General features: G+C 44.1%; 1 protein-coding gene and 1 long non-coding RNA gene across 2 annotated transcripts in view; both read left to right on the top strand.

The window, feature by feature from the left end:
* Positions 1-24,966, top strand: part of LOC309377872 — a 239,761-nt gene that overhangs the window by 3,277 nt on the left and 211,518 nt on the right. The window lies entirely within an intron of this gene.
* SHROOM3 (shroom family member 3) overlaps positions 13,704-24,966 on the top strand; it is a 222,781-nt gene continuing 211,518 nt past the window's right edge. The window contains exon 1 of the mRNA XM_081924742.1: positions 13,704-14,316. Coding sequence (XP_081780868.1) covers positions 14,149-14,316 — 168 coding nt within the window. The 5' untranslated portion in view covers positions 13,704-14,148. The remainder of the gene's footprint in view (positions 14,317-24,966) is intronic.

Here is a 24,966-nt window from a genome sequence, read left to right on the forward strand (position 1 = left end):
TATTTTATAATTACTTTATTATGAAATAGTAAGTAAAAAGAAATATGAAAAATTATAAAATACTTTATTTTTAAATCTTGAGAATTTTTCAAATTTTCCCATGGCACACCAGGCAACATCTCGCGGCACACTACGCGGAACAGAGGTTGAAAAACACTGCCCTATTGGTAGGAGAAGATAACAGAGGCCAACCAGAGAATATTGAGAAGCAAAGCAGCTAGTAAACTTGATCTTTATTGAACTGTTGCAACAGGGTGCAACGAGGAGAGAGGAGGAACCCCGAAAAATGGCACGCAATACCTTATAAAGACTTTTGAAATTGCCACCCTGTAGAACAAGACCACCCCCAGAAACATCATACATATGAAGGGACATGCTACCCAAGCCTGAACACAGCTACCCAAATGAGGCCCCAATAACTCCCAAATTCCTTCTTCAGTGATCCATTAGCTAAAATCCATTAACTTGAGCTCATGTATAACAGGAACCCAGCTGTACAAACATCACAGAAAGGGTGTAACCTAAGACCCCCCAGATACATCACACCTACATCACAAAAAAAGGAGGTCTAAACAGAAATTTGAATGTTGTTTTTCTCCTGTCTTATCTCCTGTCTGGCAGGTTACTTGATTGCATACCCTGCTTACTAGATTGGATTGCCTGGGGAGCCTGGCCAGTCTTTTGTAATGATAAATACTTAGTTCCTGGGCCAGGTCACAGGTTCACACCCTATTCATATCTTAAATGTGCCCTTAAGCCAGGATTTGTGAGGAAGGAGACCATGGGAGGTTTCCCACTTTGACCTTGCAGAGAAAACATTTGCTCAGTTTAGGAATCAAAATGGTTCCAGGTCGGTCTTCCTGTGCTGATCTATGTACGTGCTTGGTAAGTACACTTATGAACATTACCATATATCTAAGTCCATAAAATTCCTATCACATCCCCCACCACAGTCAGAAGAACAGCCGATGGGAAAATAATAAAAAAAACACCCCCCAACTGCCACTAGCCTGCCTTGTCCAAACATCTTTCTCTGAAAGGATTCCCCCCCCCTTCATTGTTGAACAAGTATTTGTTGTTGTTGTTTAGTCGTTTAGTGGTATCCGACTCTTCGTGATGTAATAGGAATTTTATGGTTTTAGATATATGGCAACGTTCATAACCACACGTACATAGATCAGCACAGGAAAGCCAACCTGGAACCATTTTGATTCCTAAACCGAGCAAATGTTTCTCTGCATGGTCAAAATGGAAAAGCTTCCCCATTGTCTCTTCCTTCACAAATCCTGTCTTAATTTGTGTTTGAATAAGGGTGTGAGCTTTATCATTACAAGACTGCCCAGGCTCCCCAAGAAATCCAATCAAGTAACCTGCCAGACAGGAAATAAACAAAGTGACAGGAGAAAACAACATGCAAATGTTCTGTTTTAGACCGCCTTATCTGAGGTGTGCTCTTAGGTTACACCCCTTCTGTGATGGATGCATAATGTTTCTGGGGGTGGTCTTGATCTACAGGGTGGCAATTTCAATAGTCTTTATAAGGCCTTGCAGGCCATTGTTCTGGGTCCTCTTCCTCTCCAGCCTGTGAGGGGAGCACCCTGTTGCAACAGATCAATAAAGATCAAGCTTACTAGCTGCTTTGCTTCTCAATATTCTCTGGTTGGCCTCTGTTATTTTCTCCTACCAATAGGGAACCTATGTAAGGACTCTATATGGGCTCTTGGATACCCCATAAGGGAAAAGGGCATATTTTTATTTACAACAGTGACCCCATGGACCAGAGCACGCCAGGCACTTCTGTCTTCCACTGCCTCCCACAGTTTAGTCAAACTCATGCTGGTAGCTTCGAGAACACTGTCCAACCATCCCGTCGTCTGTCGTCCCCTTCTCCTTGTGCCCTCCATCTTTCCCAACATCAGGGTCTTTCCCAGGGAGTCTTCTCTTCTCATGAGATGGCCAAAGTATTGGAGTCTCAGCTTCAGGATCTGCCCTTCCAGTGAGCACTCAGGGCTGATTTCCTTCAGAATGGAGAGGTTTGATCTTCTTGCAGTCCATGGGACTCTCAAGAGTCTCCTCCAGCACCATAATTCAAAAGCATCAATTCTTCGGCGATCAGCCTTCTTTATGGTCCAGCTCTTACTTCCATACATCACTAATGGGAAAACCAGAGCTTTAACTATACGGACCTTTGTTGGCAAAATGATGTCTCTGCTAGTGCTATTTCCCCTAGAATTCACCTCCCTTGTTCTCTTATCTTCTTCTTTGGCAATCACTCATAGCTGAGTAAGATTGTAAGTGTGGTGTAGTGGTTAAGAGCGGTGGACTCATAATCTGGTGAACCAGGTTCGCTTCCCTGCTCCTCCACATGCAGCTGCTGGGTGACCTTGGGCTAGTCACACTTCTCTGAAGTCTCTCAGCTCACTCACGTCACAGAGCATTTGTTGTGGGGGAGGAAGGGAAAGGAGATTGTTAGCCGCTTTGAGACTCCTTAGGGTAGTGATAAAGCGGGATATCAAATCCAAACTCCTCTTCTTCTTCCATAAACACAGTTTTAACAGTGAGTCCATAAGTGACTGTGGAGGCCAATTCTGGATCCACACGTCCTTCCACAGTGGGGACACATGTTTCCGGGTGGGAGTTGATCACGGTGAGGGTTTGCCAAGCGTGCCCTCCTCTTAACACATTTCTCCCTTTCATTCTGATTTCGAGTGTCTTCAAAAACCCATGACGCCTTTGGTAAAGGCTTTTCTCCAAAGGAGCACTCGCAGTCCAGTGTTTCACAGTTGTTTCCCAGGTGTTTATACTACATTTTTTTTAGATTTGCCTTGTGGCAGTCTTTAAACCTCTTTTGTTGACCACCAGCATTACGCTTTCCATTTTAAAGTTCGGAATAGAGTACTTGCTTTGGAAGATGATGGCATCCGCACAACATGACCAGTCCAACCAAGTTACAGATAGGTAGCCGTGTTGGTCTGCCATAGTCAAAACAAAAAAAAAAATTCCTTCCAGTAGCACCTTAAAGACCAACTAAGTTAGTTCTTGGTATGAGCTTTCGTGTGCATGCACACTTCTTGTATCTGAAGAAGTGTGCATGCACACGAAAGCTCATACCAAGAACTAACTTAGTTGGGTTTTTTTAGGTGCTACTGGAATGAATTTTTTTTTGTTCAGTCCAACCAAGTTGATGTTGATGAATCATTGCTTCAACACTGGTGATCTTTACTTCTTCCACTACACTGGCTTCAGTTCGCCTGTCTTCCCAAGTCATGTGCGAATTTTTTCAGAGACACCGTTGATGGAATCTTTCGAGGAGTTGGAAATGGCATTTATAAGTGGTGCATGTTTCGCAAGCATCTTCTTCATTTTCTTTGGCAATCACTTGTAGCCGAGTAAGATTGTCTTCCATAAACACGATTTTAACAAAGAGTCCGTAAGTGAGCGTAATGCTGGTGGATCAGAGGCAATTGTATTCCATCCAGCAGAACTTTACTGCTACTGAAGGCAAATGAGCATAGTGGTCACATATCCAATACATTCAGGATTGGCACTGCCCATAAGAAATCCAGTTGCAGCAGATTTCATTTAAACTTACAATAACTTACAGTAAGTCCAAACTAAGAAATGCAAAGGCGAAGAAGAAAAGTGCCTCGGCTGCTTATAAACCAACATGTTCAGGATGGCATTGAAAGTAAAACAGTCAGATAGTAGATAGCTCCCAACTTCCAGCAAGGAAAATATCCATGAATAGGAAAAGAACTACCAAGCTGATCTGAAGAGGTGGAGTACTAATTTGTAAACTGCATACTCTCCAACGTTACGTAGATGAAAGTAGGGACATTTCTTAACCCCCCCCCCCCGCGAGATATAAATGCTGGTCCCTTTGGACCCCTTTGAAATAATAAAGTCTGGGCAAAGTTGCTGAAGTTCACACCCATCGTGTCTGCAAATTGCAATGTAAAATCCAACCCCCCCCCCATGGCTCTGACACCACATCCAGAATCTTTATTCAGAAGGCTTTTCACAGGTGGGCTGCAACTTTGACTCCTTCCAGGTTTTGATCAGGATCCACTCTCTCAATTGGGTTTTATAGGCAGTAAAGTCCAAGGGCAATGGGATGCTCCATTGCAGCCACCACTGCTTGGGTTGTGCGCTCATCTCACTCTATAGGCAGGGAGCCAGCGCTGTCCGCAGACACTTCCGGGTCACGTGGCCAGCGTGACAAGCTGCATCTGGCGAGCCAGCGCAGCACACGGAACGCCGTTTACCTTCCCGCTGGTAAGTGGTCCCTATTTATCTACTTGCACCCGTGGGGTGCTTTCGAACTGCTAGGTTGGCAGGCGCTGGGACCGAACAATGGGAGCGCACCCCGCCGCGGGGATTCGAACCGCCGACCATGTGATCGGCAAGTCCTAGGCGCTGAGGTTTTACCCACAGCACCACCCGCGTCCCTACATTTACCCTGCACACCCTCAAAACGGGGCTTTCCTTCTTTAAAAAAGCACAACAGCCATGACCTGAACCCCCCAAAAGGTAGATGACTGCCCGTTTTTAACTCTGTGAGTAGATCGCAGTCTCTTGGGAGTTGTCCACCCCTGGAGGATCCTGAATTTATTGCTGAAGCATCTTCAGCAGCAGGGAACCTCAGGCCTAAGCGTCAAATGTCGCCCTCCACACTTTTCTGTTTAGTTTTCAGGACTCCGCAAAGGCTATTTCCTCCCCCCAAGCAATGTCCTTCACTAACCCACCTCAATCGTTTTTGCCTGGCTTCTGCCATCCTGTTTTCACAGTGGCCAACCAGATGCCAATGGAAAACTTGCAAGCACAAAACCCGCACGGATGAAATTACTAGACATAAATAACTATCAGCTGCAAGAATTTGGTCAGTAAGGACTTTTCAACAAAATCGGACAGTTTGATTCGTATTAGAATTAGTATCGAACAGACGGATTGGTAACAACTTACAAGAGTTGATGTGCGTAGCTCTCAGCAGCGCTTCCTTGGTCTGATTTAAATCATGAGGATCATCACATTGTTCAAGCTTAGTCACAGCAGAGGAAGCTGTGGTAAGCCACTCCTGTTTTAACAATGAAGTTAAATGTCATTTAGAAGTCAGCCAGCATATCACGTAGGTCCAGTAAATCCTGCAAATGAAGCCAGTAATAGAAATAAGGTTTGTTTTAGAAGAAGGACTGAATTTCAGGAAAATCACAAAGGAGAAACAAATATATTTGCATAATAAAATTCCAATAAGACTCTTTCTTTTTTTTTTCTTTTACAGCCTACCTAAAATCCATAAAGGGAATAAGTACCTCAGGGTACAATTTCATTCTTTAGCATTTTTTCTCCGTTTGTGGATTAACTTTGTAGGCCATTTGTTCCTTTGATTCCCTCTTACATACAAGATTCCATGGACTATAAATAAGAGTAACGTAATAGAAGCGGATGATACTGACACTTTAATAACAATAGATGTACAATAACTCTATACTGGTATTACCTCATGACTCTACATCCTAGGAAGTGTGATAGGAATTTTATAGTCTTAGATATATGGTGATGTTCATAACCGCACGTACATAGATCAGCACAGGAAAGCCAACCTGGAACCATTTTGATTCCTAAACCGAGCAAATGTTTCTCTGCATGGTCAAAATGGAAAAGCTTCCCCATTGTCTCTTCCTTCACAAATCCTGTCTTAATTTGTGTTTGAATAAGGGTGTGAGCCTTATCATTACAAGACTGCCCAGGCTCCCCAAGAAATCCAATCAAGTAACCTGCCAGACAGGAAATAAACAAAGCGACAGGAGAAAACAACATGCAAATGTTCTGTTTTAGACCGCCTTATGTGAGGTGTGGTCTTAGGTTACACCCCTTCTGTGATGAATGCATAATGTTTCTGGGGGTGGTCTTGATCTACAGGGTGGCAATTTCAATAGTCTTTATAAGGCCTTGCAGGCCATTGTTCTGGGTCCTCCTTCTTTCCTGCATGTAAGGGGAGCACCCTGTTGCAACAGATCAATAAAGATCAAGCTTACTAGCTGCTTTGCTTCTCAATATTCTCTGGTTGGCCTCTGTTATTCTCTCCTATCAATAGGGAACCTATGTAAGGACTCTATATGGGCTCTTGGATACCCCATAAGGGAAAAGGGCATATTTTTATTTACAATAGAAGGAAACCAGAAAGACATCCTGCAACCCATTTTTTTCCCCTCTTGGTTTTGTGCAGGAACTATTTCTTGTTTGACAAAAGGGGTGGGGAGCAAAATGAAGAAAAAGATGTAGCCTCTGGGTGTAGTGATGCCCAATTTATAAATGGAATACATACGAAAAGAGAATTGTTCATTCTTTGAAGAATCCATATATAATGTGATCTGGTATATACCATATAGGCCTGAATATAAGCCTCACTTACGCCCCAAATCCCAACCTTGAAAAGTTATAGTGCAGCTTATATTCACGGCCAGGAGCATCGAGGAATGGAGTGGCTTATATTCTGGTATTTTTTCCTTTTTTTTTTCTTTTCCCCCTTCCAATTTTAAAGGTGCGGCTTATATTCGGGTGCGGCTTATATTTGGGCCAATACGGTATATTACAGTTGGAGGTGAGAAGCAAGAATTTTGGGGGGAATTTTTGAGTGGATTAATTCCAAAGCTACTGATATCATATGTAAGAATTAACAATAATTTTTGGATTTTTAAAATTTATTTGCTTATTAAAAAGGAACATAAACACTTGAGTACATCTATAGAAAGTCAATTGGATGGAAAAACCTACTGTAATAGATCTTAGCCGACACTTTTGCATAAATATTGGATTCTCGGTGCATCCCTTACCTAATAGAAGCAGACCCCACAATCCTTGAAGGAGACACTAGAGAATTGCTTTGGTATGTTTCATAGGAAGCAGACTGCGAATGGAAAGGAAAGAAAATAAATAAATATTGGAACTTGATCCTCTACTGACACCTGGTGGCTTTTATTTTTAACTACTTTCTAGGTATTAACTTCTAGTTGAGGGATACAGTATATAAGGCAGTGATGACCAAACTTGGCCCTCCAGCCCGTTTTGGGACTACAACTCCCATCATCTCTAGCTAGCAGGACCAGTGGTCAGGGATTTTGGATCCTATTTAACTCAGTACATAACACCCACAAATAACCCAGAGATGCATTTGAAATAAAAGAACACATTCTGCTCATGTAAAAACATGCTGATTCCTAAAATTAGCAAAGATTTACCATAACAGTGAGAATTTATGTTGGAAATGTAAAGATAAAGAGAGTACTTTTTATCACATGTGGTGGACTTGCCCCAAGGTGAAAGACTTATGGGAGAAGATTTATAATGAACTGGGAAAAAATGTTGAACTATACATTCAGTAAGATATATTCAGTAAGAAACTTGTTGGAATAACAGGTTTGGAATTGCCCAAGAAGGATGTTAAATTATTTTTGTATGCCACAACTGCTGCTCAAATTTTATTAGCTAAGAAGTGGAAAACACAAGAAGTACCAACAGTGGAAGATTGGCAGATGAAGATGATGGACTTTTCGGAGCTAGCCAAACTGACTGGAAGAGTCCGTGACCAGAAGGAGGAGGATTATCAGGAAGAATGGACGAAATTTAAAGACTATTTAGTTAAATATGTTTAGTTAAATTAATTGGAGAAGTTTGCAAATAACAGATAGGCTTAGGACATAACTAGGTAATCGGATGAATTAATATGTTTAATAATGAATTGGAAAGGAAAATATGATGATGTTAAGTGATTAAGTTAATTTTATAAGAATAGTGGTTTTGGGTTCATTCTTAAGGAAATCAGCCCTGAGTGCTCACTGGAAGGACAGATCCTGAAGCTGAGACTCCAATACTTTGGCCACCTCATGAGAAGAGAAGACTCCCTGGAAAAGACCCTGATGTTGGGAAAGATGGAGGGCACAAGGAGAAGGGGACGACAGAGGACAAGATGGTTGGACAGTGTTCTCAAAGCTACCAACATGAGTTTGACCAAATTGCGGGAGGCAGTGGACGACAGGAGTGCCTGGTGTGCTCTGGTCCATGGGGTCACAAAGAGTCGAACACGACAAACGACTAAACAACAACAACAAAGTGGTTTTGGAAAACCGTTAAAATGATATACACTGAAATTCAACCAGGGGGATACGAGGAAGTCACCTAACAATGTTATTAAGTTTGGTTTAAATACAGTTGAGATTTATGTTTGTTTATTTGTTTGTTTGTTTAAAAAATCTTGGGGAAATTAATAATTTTTTTGGGGAAAAAAAACACACAAAAAACACGCTGCTTTCTGGACCGTCCGCAGGCCGGATTTAGAAGGCAGTTGGACCGGATCTGGCCCCTGGGCCTTAATTTGCCTACCCATGCACCATACCATCTAAAGCTGATGACAACTGGCGTCAAACCACATTTGAAGGCTCATAGATATTTTATGTTTATGGTTGGGGAGAGCTGTTCTATCAAGTATGCAGCCAAGCATTAATTGTAGCGGACTTATCTGTCTTGATGCTTTGCTTGCATTTCACCTACTCATAGCTGTCAACTTACAGATTTGAAAATAAGGGACCAGCAGCCAAAATAAGGGATTTTAGTCAACCAGCTAAAATATGAAGTTAAAAGGGATGGGACCAGATAATTTTGGAGAGCAGCGCCAGTTTTTAGCCCTTTGTTCCCAGAGGTTGCTGCTCAAGACACCAGCTGATGAAACACTGCAATTAAATTCGCACAAAACGAAGTCCAAGCCACAAAGATGCTGCTGCAGTTCTGTATCTTTTCTCTCTTGCTCCATCTGCAGCTCTCAATTCCATCAGGTGGGGCGGGAGGAGGGGGGGGAAATAGCGCCAGAAGTAAACCCACAGATCAGACCATCTATGCTAGTCTACCACTACAAATCTATGAGAGAAGCGCTTGCGGTCCTTCCCTTGTAGCCCTTGGAACACCTGCCCACGCCTCCGCCTCCTCCTCTCCCTCCTCTCTCTGAACTGCTTTCTCTGTGGTTGCCCTCGCTCTCCTCTCAAGGCTCCTCAGCAATTCATAGGCCATGCCAGGCTGCCCATCTCATCCGGGTCCTTCGGCGGCACAGCCGCAGTACACCCTAGCGGGAGCGGGAGCAACGACAACGGGCAGAGGGGAGGCCCCAGGCAGAGATGCTCAGTTCGGCGGCCACAAGGAGGATGGCGGCAGAAGGGCCCGAGGCTCCCGCCAGTCCCGGTGGGGAGGGGCTCCCAGGGGCCGAGACTGGTGAGAGGAGGCCGGAGGGGGGCGGGCTGGGCAGCCAAGCAACACAGTTGGAGCCTCCCTCCTCCCTGGCCGGCAGGGAGGGAGGGATTGAGGGAGGGGAGCTGCTTCCTTTGAAACCCGGGAAATTTAAGGGACATCCATCAATAAGGGACAGCAGCGGGACATGGCGCTGGGATAAGGGACTGTCCCTCCAAATAAGGGACGCTTGAAAGCTATGCACCTACTGTAACAGAAACTGATCGTATTCAGTCTACAACTAAGAGGGTTCTTTTTCAGATCCTGAAAGTGCAGCGACAGAGAGAGCAAAATACAGTTAGATTAAGTAATTGTGTTAATTTGCATAGCAGGAATAAGGTGCTTATATACAGTATATGCTTGAAACCCCTTAAGGAAGAGGTATTTCTCATATCATCCTCAATCATGTCATACGGGAAGCTGAAATGAGAAACCGCTGCAAATATTGTCACCACTTCTTACTTTTTGAACATCTCAAGTGTTACCGTACATATTATTCTCTGAAAGAGGAACTTATTTTACAAGGAGTTTCAGCTTGGTATTTGATTTATGGATTTCACGGCACTAAAAAAATATCTTGTCGCTCTTTGCTGATAACGCACATCATTGTCTTGCATTTTATAGAACTGGGGAAAACTTTGACGGTACACAGTCTTAAACTGAAATATTTATGATCAAAGATAGAAGCGTGTTCCATGGTGTAGCAGTACAAGAACATGATAAGAATTTCATAAAATAAATCTCATCCATCCCTTTCTAGAGAGAAACGAGAAGGTATTACTATGATTTAAAATGCAATAAAAACACATAGAAACAATTTTTAAAACAACAACAACAATCTATCCACATTTTAAAACAACAACCAGAGCACATATAAAAAATAAAATGCAATACAGAAACCAGCTGGTAAAGATCTGTTCCTATGAGATGGGTGCTTGATAATAAAATGTATTTCCAATTAATAATGATAAATATTAATGATTATAAAAGGAAAATAAAAAATGGATATAGGGAGACCAAAAACAGTCCCCTTCTTCCGTGTTGAAATAGGTAAAAAAAAAAAAATGGGGAAAGCAAAATGTCACTTAGAAAAGGATCTGAAATATTCTCCTTGAACCTTGATTTTTTATTATTATTCTGGACTTGATGCTTTGATGTGTTGTGAACCGCTTTGAGACTTTTTCTTTAAAATATAGAACGGTATAGAAATGAAGAAGAATAAATTTCACTGATTAAAAAAAATAAAAGACCGCTAGACATTCCATTGTGGTGTGTGATCCAAGTTAATAGTGGCAACCGTAACCTAGGTTTGTTGATCAGTGAAATATACCCGGAGTCGAGAGTGGATTTCATGCTCTTTATTCAGCTCATAGTGGTGAGGAGGAATGGAAGTTCCCCCAGAATGTCTGCCTTATATACATTATTTACACAATGGGCCCCACGTGATTGGCTAATTCCGGGATTCCCCTGTGGCCAATCAGGTTGCGGATTCACTTCCACCTGGAGCTGGATTGGGTAGCTCCTGTGGACCAATCAGACTGCTGCATTCTGAATCCTATTGTTCTAGGGCCAATCAGACTGCTGCCTTTTGGATCCTATTCAACTCAGTACATAACAGAAGTTAAGCCAGCAATAGCAGGGGAAGGAGTTTGGAGGATGAGCAGAAATGACCACAAGGTAACAGGGGGCCCTTTAATGGCCCTGTAAAAAAACAATTTTAAGAAAGTACTCCATTCATATTGAAGTTGGGAGCTGCTCCTTTGATTTTCCGTTGAATTGTAGAGTTGGAAGGGATCCCATGGGTCATCTAGACCAGGGTCATCCAACAGTAGATCGTGATCTACCGGCAGATCACTGGACATCTGTGGTAGATCACTGGCTCTACACACAGAAGCTCAACAACTTTGACCTGAACCCCCCAAAAACGGGGGTAGATCATTGCCTCTTGGGAGCTGGCCACCCCTGATCTAGACCAACCCCCTGTAAGAATCTCAGGATATAGATTCCCTTAAGTGGTATTTGCTGGTGTATGTTGAGTTTTGTGGTGGTTGCTTTTTTAGAGGAGCTCTGAGGGTCAGGATAAGGAGGTGCTTAAGACATGGTAGTAGTAGTAGTAACAACAACAACAACAACAATTTAGTATTTATACCCCACCCATCTGGCTGGGTTTCCCCAGCCACTCTGGGCAGCTTCCAACAGAATATTAAAATACAACAGTCTATTAAACATTAAAAGCTTCCCTAAACAGGGCTGCCTTCAGATGTCTTCTAAAAGTCTGGTAGTTGTTTTTCTCTTTGACATCTGGTGGGAGGGCGTTCCACAGGGCGGGTGCCACCCTCTCCCTGGTTCCCTGTAGCTTTGCTTCTCACAGCAAGGGAACCGCCTGAAGGCCCTCAGCACTGGACCTCAGTGTCTGGGCAGAACGATGGAGGTGGAGACTCTCCTTCAGATATACTGGACTAAGGCCGTTTAGGGCTTTAAAGGTCAGCAGCAACACTTTGAATTGTGCTCAAAAACGTACTGGGAGCCAATGTAGGTCTTTCAAGACCAGGGTTACCGTATTTTTCGTCCCATAGGACGCTCCGTCCCATAGGACGCTCCTACTTTTTTGGGGGGGAAATAAAGGAATTTTTATTTCCAAAATAAAAATCGGGGAAACTGAACCAGGTCGAGGAACAGCGGGATGGCGGCGCTTCGCCTCCCTGCTGTCCCCCGAGCTTGTGAGGCTGGCTGATGTCTGTCTGGCGCGTGTGGCATTCTGCTTCAGGGTGCGCCGGGCGGCAGGCTGCTATCCGCAGCGTGGGGAGCCCTGCGGGGAACTCCTGCAGGGCTCCCCATGCTGCAGATGTCTGTCCGGTGCGCGGGACGCTCTGTTTTCAGAGCGCCCGGCGCCCGGGAAGCAGACTACTATCCGCAGCCTAGACAGCCCTGCGGGAACTCCCGCTGGGCTGCCTAGGCTGCGGATGTCTTCCTGAAGCCTGGAGAGCGAGAGGGTTGGTGCGCACCGACCCCCCTCGCTCTCCAAGCTTCAGCGAAAGCCTGCATTCGCCCCATAGGACGCACCCAGATTTCCCCTTCATTTTTGGAGGGGAAAAAGTGCGTCCTATAGGGCAAAAAATACGGTATGTGGTTATGTGGTCTTGGTGGCCGCTCCCAGACACATGGTTATGTGTAAAGATTGCTGAAGCTGAATGTATTTCAGTGTCGACAATATCTTAACGTTATGCTTCATGTGATGCTGGGATAGGGCCTGAGACTTTTAATCTCACAGTCGTGGGTTCGAGCCCCACGTTGGGCAAAAAATTTTCTGCATTGCAGGGGGGTTGGACTGGATAAATAAATACCGTAATAAATAAATTTTATTTGTATCCCGCTCTCCCCAGCCAAAGCCAGGCTCAGAGCGGCTAACATCATATAAATAAGACAATATGCATAAGACAATATACAATATGCAAATAAAATAACATTCAACATTCATTAAAGCAATATAGAATAATATTAAATATAAGCATTTCAAAATTAAACAGAAATCCACTCAACAGTTACAATAATTTCTAAACTCCAATCAATAAAACAACAGCAAACCACAGTGCACAACACAATACAATACAAAATGAGAAGGAGAGACTGGAGGGTAGGGCAAGGCAGGTAGAAGGAGGCCTTGCCTGATGGAGTCTCTCCCCTCACAGTGATGATCCTCACACTCCCTTCCAACTCTGCAGTTCTGTGATGCTATGAATCGATGATATCCATGGAGCGTTTTGGGGCGGGATCTCCCATAAATCACCCGGTGCCTAACACATAATCATATCTGTGGCCAACAAATATTGAATTGGAGTGGAGATTCTGAAGCATTTCCCAACAAATAATTAGCAAAGTGATGTTTTCCCCGGAAGGCAGAAGAAACTCCATGACGGCAACAGCCTCTGGGGTCCTTATAAATATGGAAACCTCAGTTATGAGGCACCACACAGTTTTTTTTTTTGGCATGCAGTGGCAAAAACAGACAAGTTTTCTTCTTCTCTCTCTCCCTCCTTCCCCCAGTTGAACACTCTCATTTAGCAGCAGGCATGACAACACGGGCAAGCGAGTGCAGTGAGAAACTGCTGAAAAGAGCTAAGCTATCTCCTTAACATTTTTTCAAGGGATTAATTTCACCTGCCTTTCCTGTTTTCCTGGCACGCTCTCTTTCCCCCTTTATAAACTCAGCTGGGAAACTATTTCAAGTCCCCAGCTCGAGAGAACAAGTTGTTTAAGGTCCAGGCTTTTACTCCCTTCCCCCTGCTACTTTTGACAAGTCACAAAATTGTGAAGTTAGCAGAAAAGCGAGCTGGCAGACAGGGGGTGGGAGATGCTTTCATTCTTTGGATGCAATGAACTGAGGAAAAAACGGCCATTGTAATGGTAAATTGCTCACAGAAGGGGAGAAAGGGCTGATAATCAATATAAAAAAATAATAATGAAGCATTGGTGTGCATTTGAGGAGCTTGCTACCCAAAGCATTTAAATGCCTCTTTTTTCCCTTTTTATACTGAAAAGCCACCGATTGCAAATGTTAAGGGAAAGATTGAAGAGGTGAAAAGAAGGATCTTGCACGGGATCAATGTTTGCACGGGGAGAAATGCTTCGTGTTCAAAAAGCTGCATCCAAAAAGTTGGAAGTTCTGAGATAGAAATGATGCGCAGATTGAGCTCTGCCTTCTGGACTTCTGCTGAGAAGGAAAACATAACCTCCTGGTAATCCTAGCAGCCTGCGATCCTGTAGACTTTGAGGCAATTCATCATGGACGTGAGGGATTTTAATCTTCTACTCTCTCCTCCCCAGACTCTTCCAGTCCCTGCTTTTGGCTTCAGTTGAGTGCTTGAGAATATAAACATGAGGATGCTGGACAATTTAAACAGGACTATTATTTCTTCTTCGGAAGCAAACTTAACCCATAAAGGAAGATACATTTATTTGGAGGTTTTGCTACAAGGAGGTCCTCCATGGGGATTTACTTTGAAAGGAGGACTGGAGCATGGGGAACCACTAATCATCTCCAAGGTAACCTTGTTTACTTGAATTAAAGATGCGTTCAGCTGCAGATTGGGCCAAAATTGTGGTTAAAATGTAATCCAGGTGGAGAGTGGATTTTTTTTTTTTTTAAGTCCAGGAATGTGCTTGCTCTGAACTCTTTTGATTCACTGAGTGGTTAATTCAGTACTTTGGTATACTGTGAAGCAAAAGGACATTTGGCACAAAACACGGAGAACTTTTGCGCATTCCCCATTAATAAATAAATATTCCCCAAATAAATGGGAATTGTGCAAAAATCGTGTTCCAAAGGGGCTTGCGCAGAAGAGGATACATCCTGCACTTAAATTACTTTTCTGTATTCAAGGGGAAATCTCTCATAACGCTAACCTAATTTACAATTAAAATAAGCTGGCATACTTGGACTTAAACGATTTAGTCTAATTCATGTCAAAGAGATCAAACTGGCTTAAATCAACGAAGTTCGGTTTAGCAGATCAAGCAGCATGCATTGGTCTTGTGAGAAAGAAGAAACTTTATTTGTTATTAGTGTTTTGGTTCTTGGTTTTTGAATTCAGGTAGGTGGTTTGTGTGCAATGTTGGCTGTAACTACAGGGTGTTGCTGTGCTGTTGGTTCTAGAGAAAGTAACAGAGGGAAGCCTTGAAGTGGACTCTTTAATCAATAATGTGCAAGCTGTGGGGTTTCAATGAATTCTTTTTCAAGCAGTGCAAGAGCTCTTTGGGAGACCACAAACCAGTATAATCTTACAGACAAAAGTTGTTCCAAGAAAATAGTGATGTAAGGGCAAGGAAGCAGAGTCAAGTGTGGCAGAACTGGTTTTGGGAAGGAGGCAGGAGGGCTGTGACAGAATGCATTGACACTGAAAGTTGAGAAAAAGGGGAATCACAATTCTCAGTCCACTCCTGATCTCCTCATTCTATTTTAAATTTAAGCAAAACCCTCTCCTGTGAGAACAATATGAAATGCAAGCCATTTAGCACTGAGAGGCGAAACAACGTATTCCACCTCTTTCGGCTTAGAGGGAAGAGTGTTTTGTTGTATAATAAGTGTAATATGCACAGCTCATAGTTTTTAAACAACAACAAAAGGGATGGATGGTGCTTACTGCTGAAAATTAATGAGTCTATGGGACTTGGTTTCTACAACAACCAACTCCCTTAATGTCAAACATGCCTGGGGTGTGTAAGATACCACCGGGAACTCAGTCCCTTTGTTCCTGTTCCTTAAAACGTCTGCGCAAAATTGGTACTTCTGTTTGTCTTTTTAAAAGTTACTTATTGAAAGCGGTTGTGATTGTGGCTTTGTATTTACGTACTTGCAGGGTCTGAGCTTCCTGACTCAATGTTTTGAGTTTGCACTTACAGTAACTGGAATCCACAGCTAGAACGGATTTGTAAACCAACTTCAAAGCATTATTTCAGATCCTGGTTGCTGCCCCCTGCCCCCCATAAATCTCTGGTTTGTAGGCAGGTTTGGGTATGAACGTCAAAACAAATAACCATTTAGCTAGCCCATAGTTTCATGTTAAGACCAATACCTGAATTCAAATTTAGGGCCTCAATAGAGGCCCGGTGTTCCAAATAGCTTCCTCCAGATATGAACCCATTATCTGCCAGGGACTGGCTGGATGACACCAGCCAGGGAACCGCCAAGGGAAACCCCAGAGGAGGAAAGCTAAGAGCCCAGGGGTTAGTGATGGGACACTGAGAAGAGGTCAGGGGGGGGAGAGAGGGAGGAGATGCTGGATGCCAAAGGGGCAACAGGGTTTAGTGGGCAGGAAGAGCCTGTGACAGGGAGCAGTTCAGACTCTAAGGCTGAAACAGAGGAGGGAGGTCAATGGAATATTGAATATTGAAGAATCCAGAGAGTTTCCCTCTCCTGGTCTCCAAGAACATGCAGGATAATGAGGATGGCGAAACAGAAACCAGAGGTGCGCAGGTGCAGTTTGAGACTGCTTGGGAAACATCTGGGAGAGGAGGAGCTTTAGAGAGGGTAGAAGGTGGGGACCATAAGTCCTGGCAACGGCTCCATAGGGCAAGACCTACCGAGAATGTTGCTTGTTGCCTTAAATAAAAAGTTAACTTCACTGGCTTTGCTTCTTCAGCTGACCAGCATCTGACTCCAGATTACCCTAGACCAGTTTCCCCAAGCTTGGTGTCCTCCAGGTGTTTTGGAGCACAATTCCCATTGTTCATACCAAGTCCGGGTTGATGGGAGTTGTATTACATAACAACTGGAGGGCAAAGGTTGGGGAACGCTGTCACAGAACAACAGTTTCCCAGTTTTCTACCTTCTGGGAACCTTCTTCACATTGGTCTATCTGATGAGGACCCTTGTGTGCTGTAAAGGATTCTCTAAAGTAAGGGTAGCAAGTGTGAACCCCAACTCCCACCAGCCTTAGCTAATAGGGCAAGTGGTAAGGGATGATGGGAGCTGTAGTCCGGCAACATCTGGAGGGCCCACACCAGCTCTATTGAATGGTAGGAACAGCAAGAGGGCACCAGAACTCACCTAAGGCTTTGTGTTGCAGTAGTGATGGGCAGGCTGTCTTTCAGAGAAGCTTGCCTGCTTTGATTGATCTTCTCATGACACAACCTGTAGAAACTTCCCAAGAAATCCCAGGATTGCCCATCTGAAAACCACAGCCCTTGGTCTTCTTTATCTCTTCTAGGTTGGGTACAGTAGTACACACTCCTTGTGGAACTAAGCCTTAGCAGCTTTTGAGCTGGAACTGTGTGTAGTTTTCTGTGCAGCCCCAGTTGCAATTTTCACCTGCAATTTTCACCTTCTCCCACACAGTTGCAGTACAGTCCTTGCCAAAGCTGCGTCTCTCTGTGTTCTAGGATTGTGCCTGGAAGCAGACATTTAATGACCATATTGTCGGAGCCTGCGTTCGACTGAGAGCCTCCTCCAGATTCGCCCTCCGACGTGATTAACGACCTGAGCCTTTGATAAGGCTCCAAGCACGTTCCCATTGTGCAGAGTTTCAAAGCAGCAGAAGTGACAAGATTTATGAACTATATCGCTAAGAGTTTTATTTCTAGCTATGCAGACAGAAAAGCAACAAACATGCTCTCTCTGTGAAAGCAGAGAGCAACTGGAACAAAAGAACAGGAAACCTCACATCCGTCTCATGTCTCCCATGAGACTTCCAACAGTATGGAATCTCTGGAATGTAAACAGAGTCTTGTGACTCCAAGCACTGCACAGCGGCAACACACAGAAACCAACACATATAGCTCCAATATTTCTACAGGTGTTTGTTTTGTTATATAGTAGCAAGTGGAACAGTTGCTCAATGTTTAGAGAATCTCCTGCTCACTAAGATCCATTTATCTGCTCATTCAGTGGTTACGGCTCAGGCGTTTTGGAACAGATTAACATGCCACAGGGCTTCTCTGAAATGCCCTTTCTAATCTTAAATTCAACAGCCACATATTTAACAAGAGAGCAAATTCTTGTCCTAGGAACAGAGACCTCAACTGCATTCTTGCCTGGGTAGCAGCAATATGGGAATGCTGTTACCTGCTGTGCCACTGCCCATTCATCTCCTTAAACTCATAAGCATCCAGCTACTTTGGTAGCTGCTAGAAGCAAGCAAAGAAGAGTAAAATATTTTCCTGCCAGTAGGGTAATAGCAAGTGATAAAACTTGCTATGGCTATCAGCCTTTGGGTGCCAGGTGGAGACATTCCTACTCACCCTGCCTGACATTTCACTCTCAACTGGTGTTCGTCTTTTAGTTGGGTGGGGTGGAATGTGTCCTTTTTATGTTATTGCGGGATGAGCACTTTTCCATAATAATGTCCTCTTATCTTATGTATTTGGTAATGTATGCTTAAAACACACACACACACGCAAAAAACATGACAACTTTTTCTGTAGTATGCACTAAGCAGCAAATAAACTTATTAAAAAACAACAACCCTAAAACTGTAATATTAGTAAAATATATGTTGGAGGGAGCCTGAAGTATAATCCCAAATATTAGCTAGAACTTTTTAAAATTTAGGGCTGCTATATTTAAAAACGTAAAACTCCTGACACCCACAAAGTTGTTTAGCTTTTTCTAGGAAGACCCCAAAATTGTTCAGGGTTTGTTTGTTTTTTTGGAAACCTAACCACAAATAGTGATTTTAAGCTTTTTGAGTTGTTTCTGCTCCTTTTCCCACCGCATTGCCATGCATCTGGGTTTTTTCCTGATAAAATCCCCCCCCATGCCATTTTTACACCCGAAAACCAGGACACGTCAGGAATATTCCTGACGTATGGCAAGCTTGTATTTATTTATTTTTGCAGTACATGACTGAATTAAGGCTGGAGCTACACATACTCTGCATGTTTACATTACAAAACGCAAGCCAAGCTGAAATCTGTGCACTGCCAAAGGGATTAAAAAAAGAGGCAAAATTGTTTGACCTGGTAAACTTTGCATGTTGCTCATTTTGTGTCATGTGTTCTCCTAGTCATGGAGGAGCAAGGCAGTGTGCTGGCTACTGAAACATTGCCCCTTAAAACAAAATAAAAAAATTCCTTCCAGTAGCACCTTAAAGACCAACTAAGTTAGTTCTTGGTATGAGCTTTCGTGTGCATGCACACTTCTTCAGATACCCTTAAACTAGGGTTACCAGATGTCCCCGTTTCCCACGGAGAGTCCCCGGATTTGTGAATAGTTCCCCGGACAAATTCCATCCTCGTAATGTCCCCGGATTTCATCTAATGTCCCCGGGAAATGCAGCAGCGGCAGTCTCAGCAGCCCGGAGAAGTTGGCTCTGGCTGGCTTCAGGAGCTGCTCAGAAGTCCCCATATGATGGTGGTGCAGGGGTGCTAAGATGCAGCTTCCGGGCTGCCTCCACCTTCCCTGACCCCAGCAACTAAGCTGTGAAGGGAGGCTTCATGCTGCCTATTGGAGCAGCCTCCCAAATCCTACTGGCGTGTAAGCAGGAGCAGGGCGGGGATCTCTCAGCTGTGAAGGGAGGCTTCACACGGCCTATCAGAGCTTACGTGCAAGCAGGAGGGGGCAGGGATCTCTCAGTTAGGCAACGGGAAGCCTCCCTTCCCAGCTGAGGGATCCATGCCCCTCCTGCTTGCACGCAGGTAGGAATGGGATTGGGGCTGCTCCGATGGGAAGGGAGGCATCGCGCTACCCAAGCCTTGCCGCCGCTGCTGCTCTCGGCCCTTCTCCGTCTTCCATGCCTGACCCACCGCACACCGCTTCCCACCACCACTACTGAAGAACCGACAACCCAGGGGCTGCCCAGGCTCATGGAGAAAGGAGATAGAAGCCTCGGAGGAAGGGAAAACATGGCGGTTGAGGTCAAGGCGGCGGCTGCGCCTCCGCCACCGCCATCACTGCATCATCAACGTCCTAAACGTGTAGTATGTATATATGTATTTATATATGTATGTATGTATTTAAAGTGTCCCCAGATTCATTGAAAAAAATCTGGTAACCTTACCTTAAAGGGATGCGGGTGGCGCTGTGGGTTAAACCACAGAGCCTAGGACTTGCCAATCAGAAGGTCGGTGGTTCGAATCCCTGCGACGGGGTGAGCTCCCGTTGCTCAGTCCCTGCTCCTGCCAACCTAGCAGTTTGAAAGCACGTGAAAGTGCAAGTAGATAAATAGGTACCACTCCGGCGGGAAGGTAAACGGCGTTTCTGTGTGCTGCTCTGGTTCGCCAGAAGTGGCTTAGTCATGTTGGTCACATGACCTGGAAGCTGTACACCGGCTTCCTCGGCCAATAAAGCGAGATGAGCTCCGCAACCCCAGAGTCAGCCACGACTGGACCTAATGGTTAGGGGTCCCTTTACCCTTTACCTTTAACCTTACCTTAAACCCCCTTAACTATGTGTCCTCCCCCATCGCCATCCATCTGCTGAGTGGATTCCATTGCCATCACCACATGGAAAATATTCCGCTTCAGTTTTCTGCGGCAGGTGAAACCTTTTCCCCAGCTTTGGGGGAAGGGGGGGGGGTGTTGGATTGGGCATGGAACTGAATGTATTGTCTCTGCTGCTGCTTTTAATTGTAAATTAATAAGGATTTTGTTTTAATCCCATTGTTTAATTTTGGTTTAGACGGTGTATTCTTCCACCTAGGGTGGATTACATCCTTCAGGACAGAAAGGAATTTAGCCACCACATCAGCTGCTTATGAGAGCTAAGCCTACGTATACATCAGTGTATACTGTTTTATAAAATTTACGGGGCTCTAATAACATTTTTGTTTTGTGATTGGAGAGAGGCACGGTATTAAAGAAACAGCTTTAGTGGCCTGCGTTCTCACAGCGATGTATGAATTTGTTGGCATTTTGCGAAACGGCAAGAACCACCTTGAAGACAGTGGAGCCCCATTTGGTCTGAGGCGCCAACATCCCCTTACTTTTAGGGACAAGCCAGGATCCTGGGAATGATTCATGAGAAAGGATTTGCCTTCCTGAATCAGATCAGATGGCCACAATTTGGACTCCCAAGCAGATGTCTTCATGCTCTGCTTGTCATCTTCCTTGGGGATGCTTCACTCATTCAGTTGATGTTGCTGCCATATTGTAATCTCAGGAATATAATACAATTCCCATAATCCCTGACCATTGGCTATGCTGACTGGGGCTGATGACGGTTGGCAGTCCAACAATAACTGGAGGTCACCAAGTTGTATCTTTCTATTGTGGCCCATAACCATTGATGGAGGATAAATCTAATTCTTTTAGAGCCATTTAGCCTATCTTCTGGCTATGAAAGCATGAGTTACGGTAACCATGTACAGTATGGCACAAAGAAATATTTCTTTTTGTCTGAACTTGTTGCTGATTTATTGGATGATCACGAGTCCTCGTGTTTATGAGAGAGGGGGAAATTATCTTTAAAAGCTCTGTGGGTACTTTTGTAAATCTGCCACCCTTTTCAGTCTCATTTGTCTTTTCCCTCTGCTAAACCACCCCCATACAACCCAGGGTTCCCTTTTTTTGGCTTTTCTTGTTTAGATATGCAGAAGGTGCAAAAGCAGGTAAAGAATGCTACCTGGAGAGGGAGAGAGAGAATAATTGCAAAATGGATACTACCAACAGAAAAATGGGAAATTAAACTGGACAAAAAGCAATGTGGAGTTTCTTTGTCCCCTAAACCCTACACACGCCCAGTAGAGGAACACTCAAAATTCCCAGTTGCTCCCAGAGGATAATGCTGATGGTATCCCACCTTGTGCAAGCTCTTGGGTAAAAGATATCTTATCTTTTCTTAGATCAATAGGTTGTGTGCAGTTAAAAGGACTCTTTTGTTACCCATATCTATTCGGCTGTCAATCCTCCTTTAGCACAAAAGGCTTCCTGTTCCCTTCTGTTGAACACACTGGTTGGTCATGTTTGGACTGAGGTGTGAGAAGCTGCTCTCTGGAGTTGAAGCCTAAACAGCTGGAGTTTTCAGGCAGGGAGCATAGGCTACTGAGTGAGTGCAGCACAGACAGTCAATCTGCAGTGTTTTATAGGACAGTGTCCTGCCACAGTCATGTAGCCAGGTGCACAAGAGAATAATGTTGCTTCTGCAGCTTTAAGAGGATTGCCATTGGTCAAGTGTAAATACTTTCTTGGGCTCCATGATCACTGCAGATGGTGACAGCAACCACAAAATTAAAAGACGCCTGCTTCTCGGGAGAAAAGCAATGACAAACCTAGACAGCATCTTAAAAAGTAGAGACATCACCTTGTCAACAAAGGTCCGTAAAGTAAAAGCCATGGTTTTCCCAGTAGTGATGTATGGAAGTGAGAGCTGGACCATAAAGAAGGCTGATCGCCAAAGAATTGATGCTTTTGAATTATGGAGCTGGAAGAGACTCTTGAGAGTCCCATGGACTGCAAGAAGATCAAACCTCTCCATTCTGAAGGAAATCAGCCCTGAGTGCTCACTGGAAGGACAGATCCTGAAGCTGAGGCTCCAATACTTTGGCCACCTCATGAGAAGAGAAGACTCCCTGGAAAAGACCCTGATGCTGGGAAAGATGGAGGGCACAAGGAGAAGGGGACGACAGAGGACGTGATGGTTGGATAGTGTTTGCAAAGCTACCAGCATGAGTTTGGCCAAACTGTGGGAGGCAGTGGAAGAAAGAAGTGCCTGGCGTGCTCTGGTCCATGGGGTCATGAAGAGTTGGACACGACTAAACAACAACAAATATAATAGGGTAAGAACGAAGGGTAACTGAATGCATCCTGATAATTGGAGCACCTAAGTCTGTCATTGACACAGTACACAATTTCCTTTTGGTTCTAATAGTTCAAGTACAAGATTTATTGAAACCCTGAGAAAGGCAATCAGTTTGGTAATGAATTTTAATTCTGAAGTCTAAATCCTGATGTCAAATTACACTCCAAATTTCTTCAGGTTAAAAATTAGTGCATCTTCATTCTTCATAGTTACTCAGTGGATCTACAGACATATGGCTCAATCTGGGCTGCTATTATTGCGCTTAGTTCCCACTGAAATCAATGGGTCTCGAGTCATGACTAACTTTCCTCCTTGGTTTCACTGAGAACTATGTGTGGGTCCTGAGCGGATCCACAGCATGCATTTAAAACACACTCAATGCACATTTAAACCCCATGACTTTCCCCAGAGTCCTGGGAACTGTGGTTTCTTCAGGGATGCTGTGAATTGTAGCTCTGTGAGGAGGAAACTACATTTCCCAAGATCCTTTGAGGGGGGAGGTGTAATGTGCTTTAAATGTACTGTATGTTGGATGGGCTCTGAGAGTATGGTGTGGATCTGTCCATGGAAGTAAGAAATATTGGATAAAGCGTTGGAGTATAAGAACTGCTGATAAGGACATTGCTATTCAGCATGATTGAAAATTCAGTATAAAGCAGGCTGCAGGGTACATTTCAAAGTGTTGGCTTGGAAATAAGCTCCAAAATCCCATTAAGAAATAACAGGATTTATGTACATTCCTCCTGCCTCCTTAGCTTCTCCCCCTGGAAACATGTAGCATTGGGCTGGTGCCATTGCCAGGCCAATGCAGTCATTTCACTCCTACACTCCTTCCTTGGTGATCAACTGGCCTGAAATGTAATTCCAACTTCCAGTGGCGAAAGAGACTTTTCTTCCCATGGAATCAACTTCTATGTATTCTTTTCTGTGTATTCTCTTGTCCATCTCTCTCTCTCTCTGTGTCTATTTTTGTGGGGTTCTGTTGGTGTTGTTTAGTCATTTCCCCATGGACCAGAGCACGCCAGGCACTCCTGTGTTCCACTGCCTCCCACAGTTTGGTCAAACTCATGCTTCGAGAACACTGTCCAACCATCTTGTCCTCTGTCGTCCCCTTCTCCTTGTGCCCTCCATCTTTCCCAACATCAGGGTCTTTTCCAGGGAGTCTTCTCTTCTCATGAGGTGGCCAAAGTATTGGAGCCTCAGCTTCACGAATTGTCCTTCCAGTGAGCACTTTAGGGCTGATTTCCTTCAGAATGGATAGGTTTGATCTTCTTGCAGTCCATGGGACTCTCAAGAGTCTCCTCCAGCACCATAATTCAAAAGCATCAATTCTTCGGCGATCAGCCTTTTTTATAGTCCAGCTCTCACTTCCATGCATCACTACTGGGAAAGCCATAGCTTTAACTATACGGACCTTTGTTGGCAGGGTTCTGTAAGCCTTCAAAAACCTCCCAAACTTGTTTGACCAGAAATCAAAGTGAGGCAAAGTAAATCAGTGTGCAAGCTGTAGACAGCAGAGCCTGTTTCAAAAATTATCTGTTTTCAAGCTTAGATCATAAAGGCCACCCATTCCACCAGAGGTAAATTAGGGGGAGTGTGACCTGTTTGGTTGCACTGGCATGAAGCTTTGGGGTTGCCGCAACTATATTGCCAAATGGAAGACGAGAGGCGGAGGGACCCCAAATTTTGGCATCACTGACATTTGAGACCTCAAGGCCCACCATCGGTTCCACCAAATGTCCATATAGTTTTACAATATATTTTCACACGTCTTCCATAGCTCAGTCCGGTAGAGCATGAGACACTTAATTTCAGGGTTGTGAGTTTGAGCCCTACGTTGGGCAAAATATTCCTGCATTTTAGGGTGTTGGAGTAGATTGCCCTCATGGTCCATTTCAACTCAACGATTCTATGATTCTAAAAAAAATTCACTTTCTGGAACCACTCAATAAATCCTACCATGAGAATAGGCCCCAGGACTTAGAATTGTAGGTTTGGAAGGGATCTTGGAAATCTAGACAAACCGTTTCTCAATTCAAGGTCTTTAATGTGGGGTACAAGTACGATATCCCTGACATAGGGCTGTCTAGGCTTTGCTCAGGGCTTTTTTTCAGCTGGAACACAGTTCCAGCACCTCTAAGGTAAGAGCCATTGCCATTCTAAGAGGACAAGGGAGGTGTTCATGGTGAGTTCCAGTACCTCTTTTTCCAGAAAAATAGCACCAGCTCTGTTTAATATGCCCTGTGATGGTGAATCTAAAGCTGTCAGATGGCTCTAATTATGAAGTTTTTCCTGATGTTTACCTAAAATCTGCTTCCTTGCAATATCCATCCATTGGTTTTAGTCCTGCCCTGTAGAGCAGTAAAGAACAAGCCTGTTCAATCTTCTTTGTTGTTTTGTATTCAGTGGTTTGTGTTTACCTGAGCTGGACTAAGGATTCTGGGCTCCTGTGTTCTGATTCG

The sequence above is a fragment of the Podarcis melisellensis genome (genome assembly GCF_964234715.1).
Source record: "Podarcis melisellensis genome assembly, chromosome: 9".
In the NCBI taxonomy this organism is placed as follows: Eukaryota; Metazoa; Chordata; class Lepidosauria; order Squamata; family Lacertidae; genus Podarcis; species Podarcis melisellensis.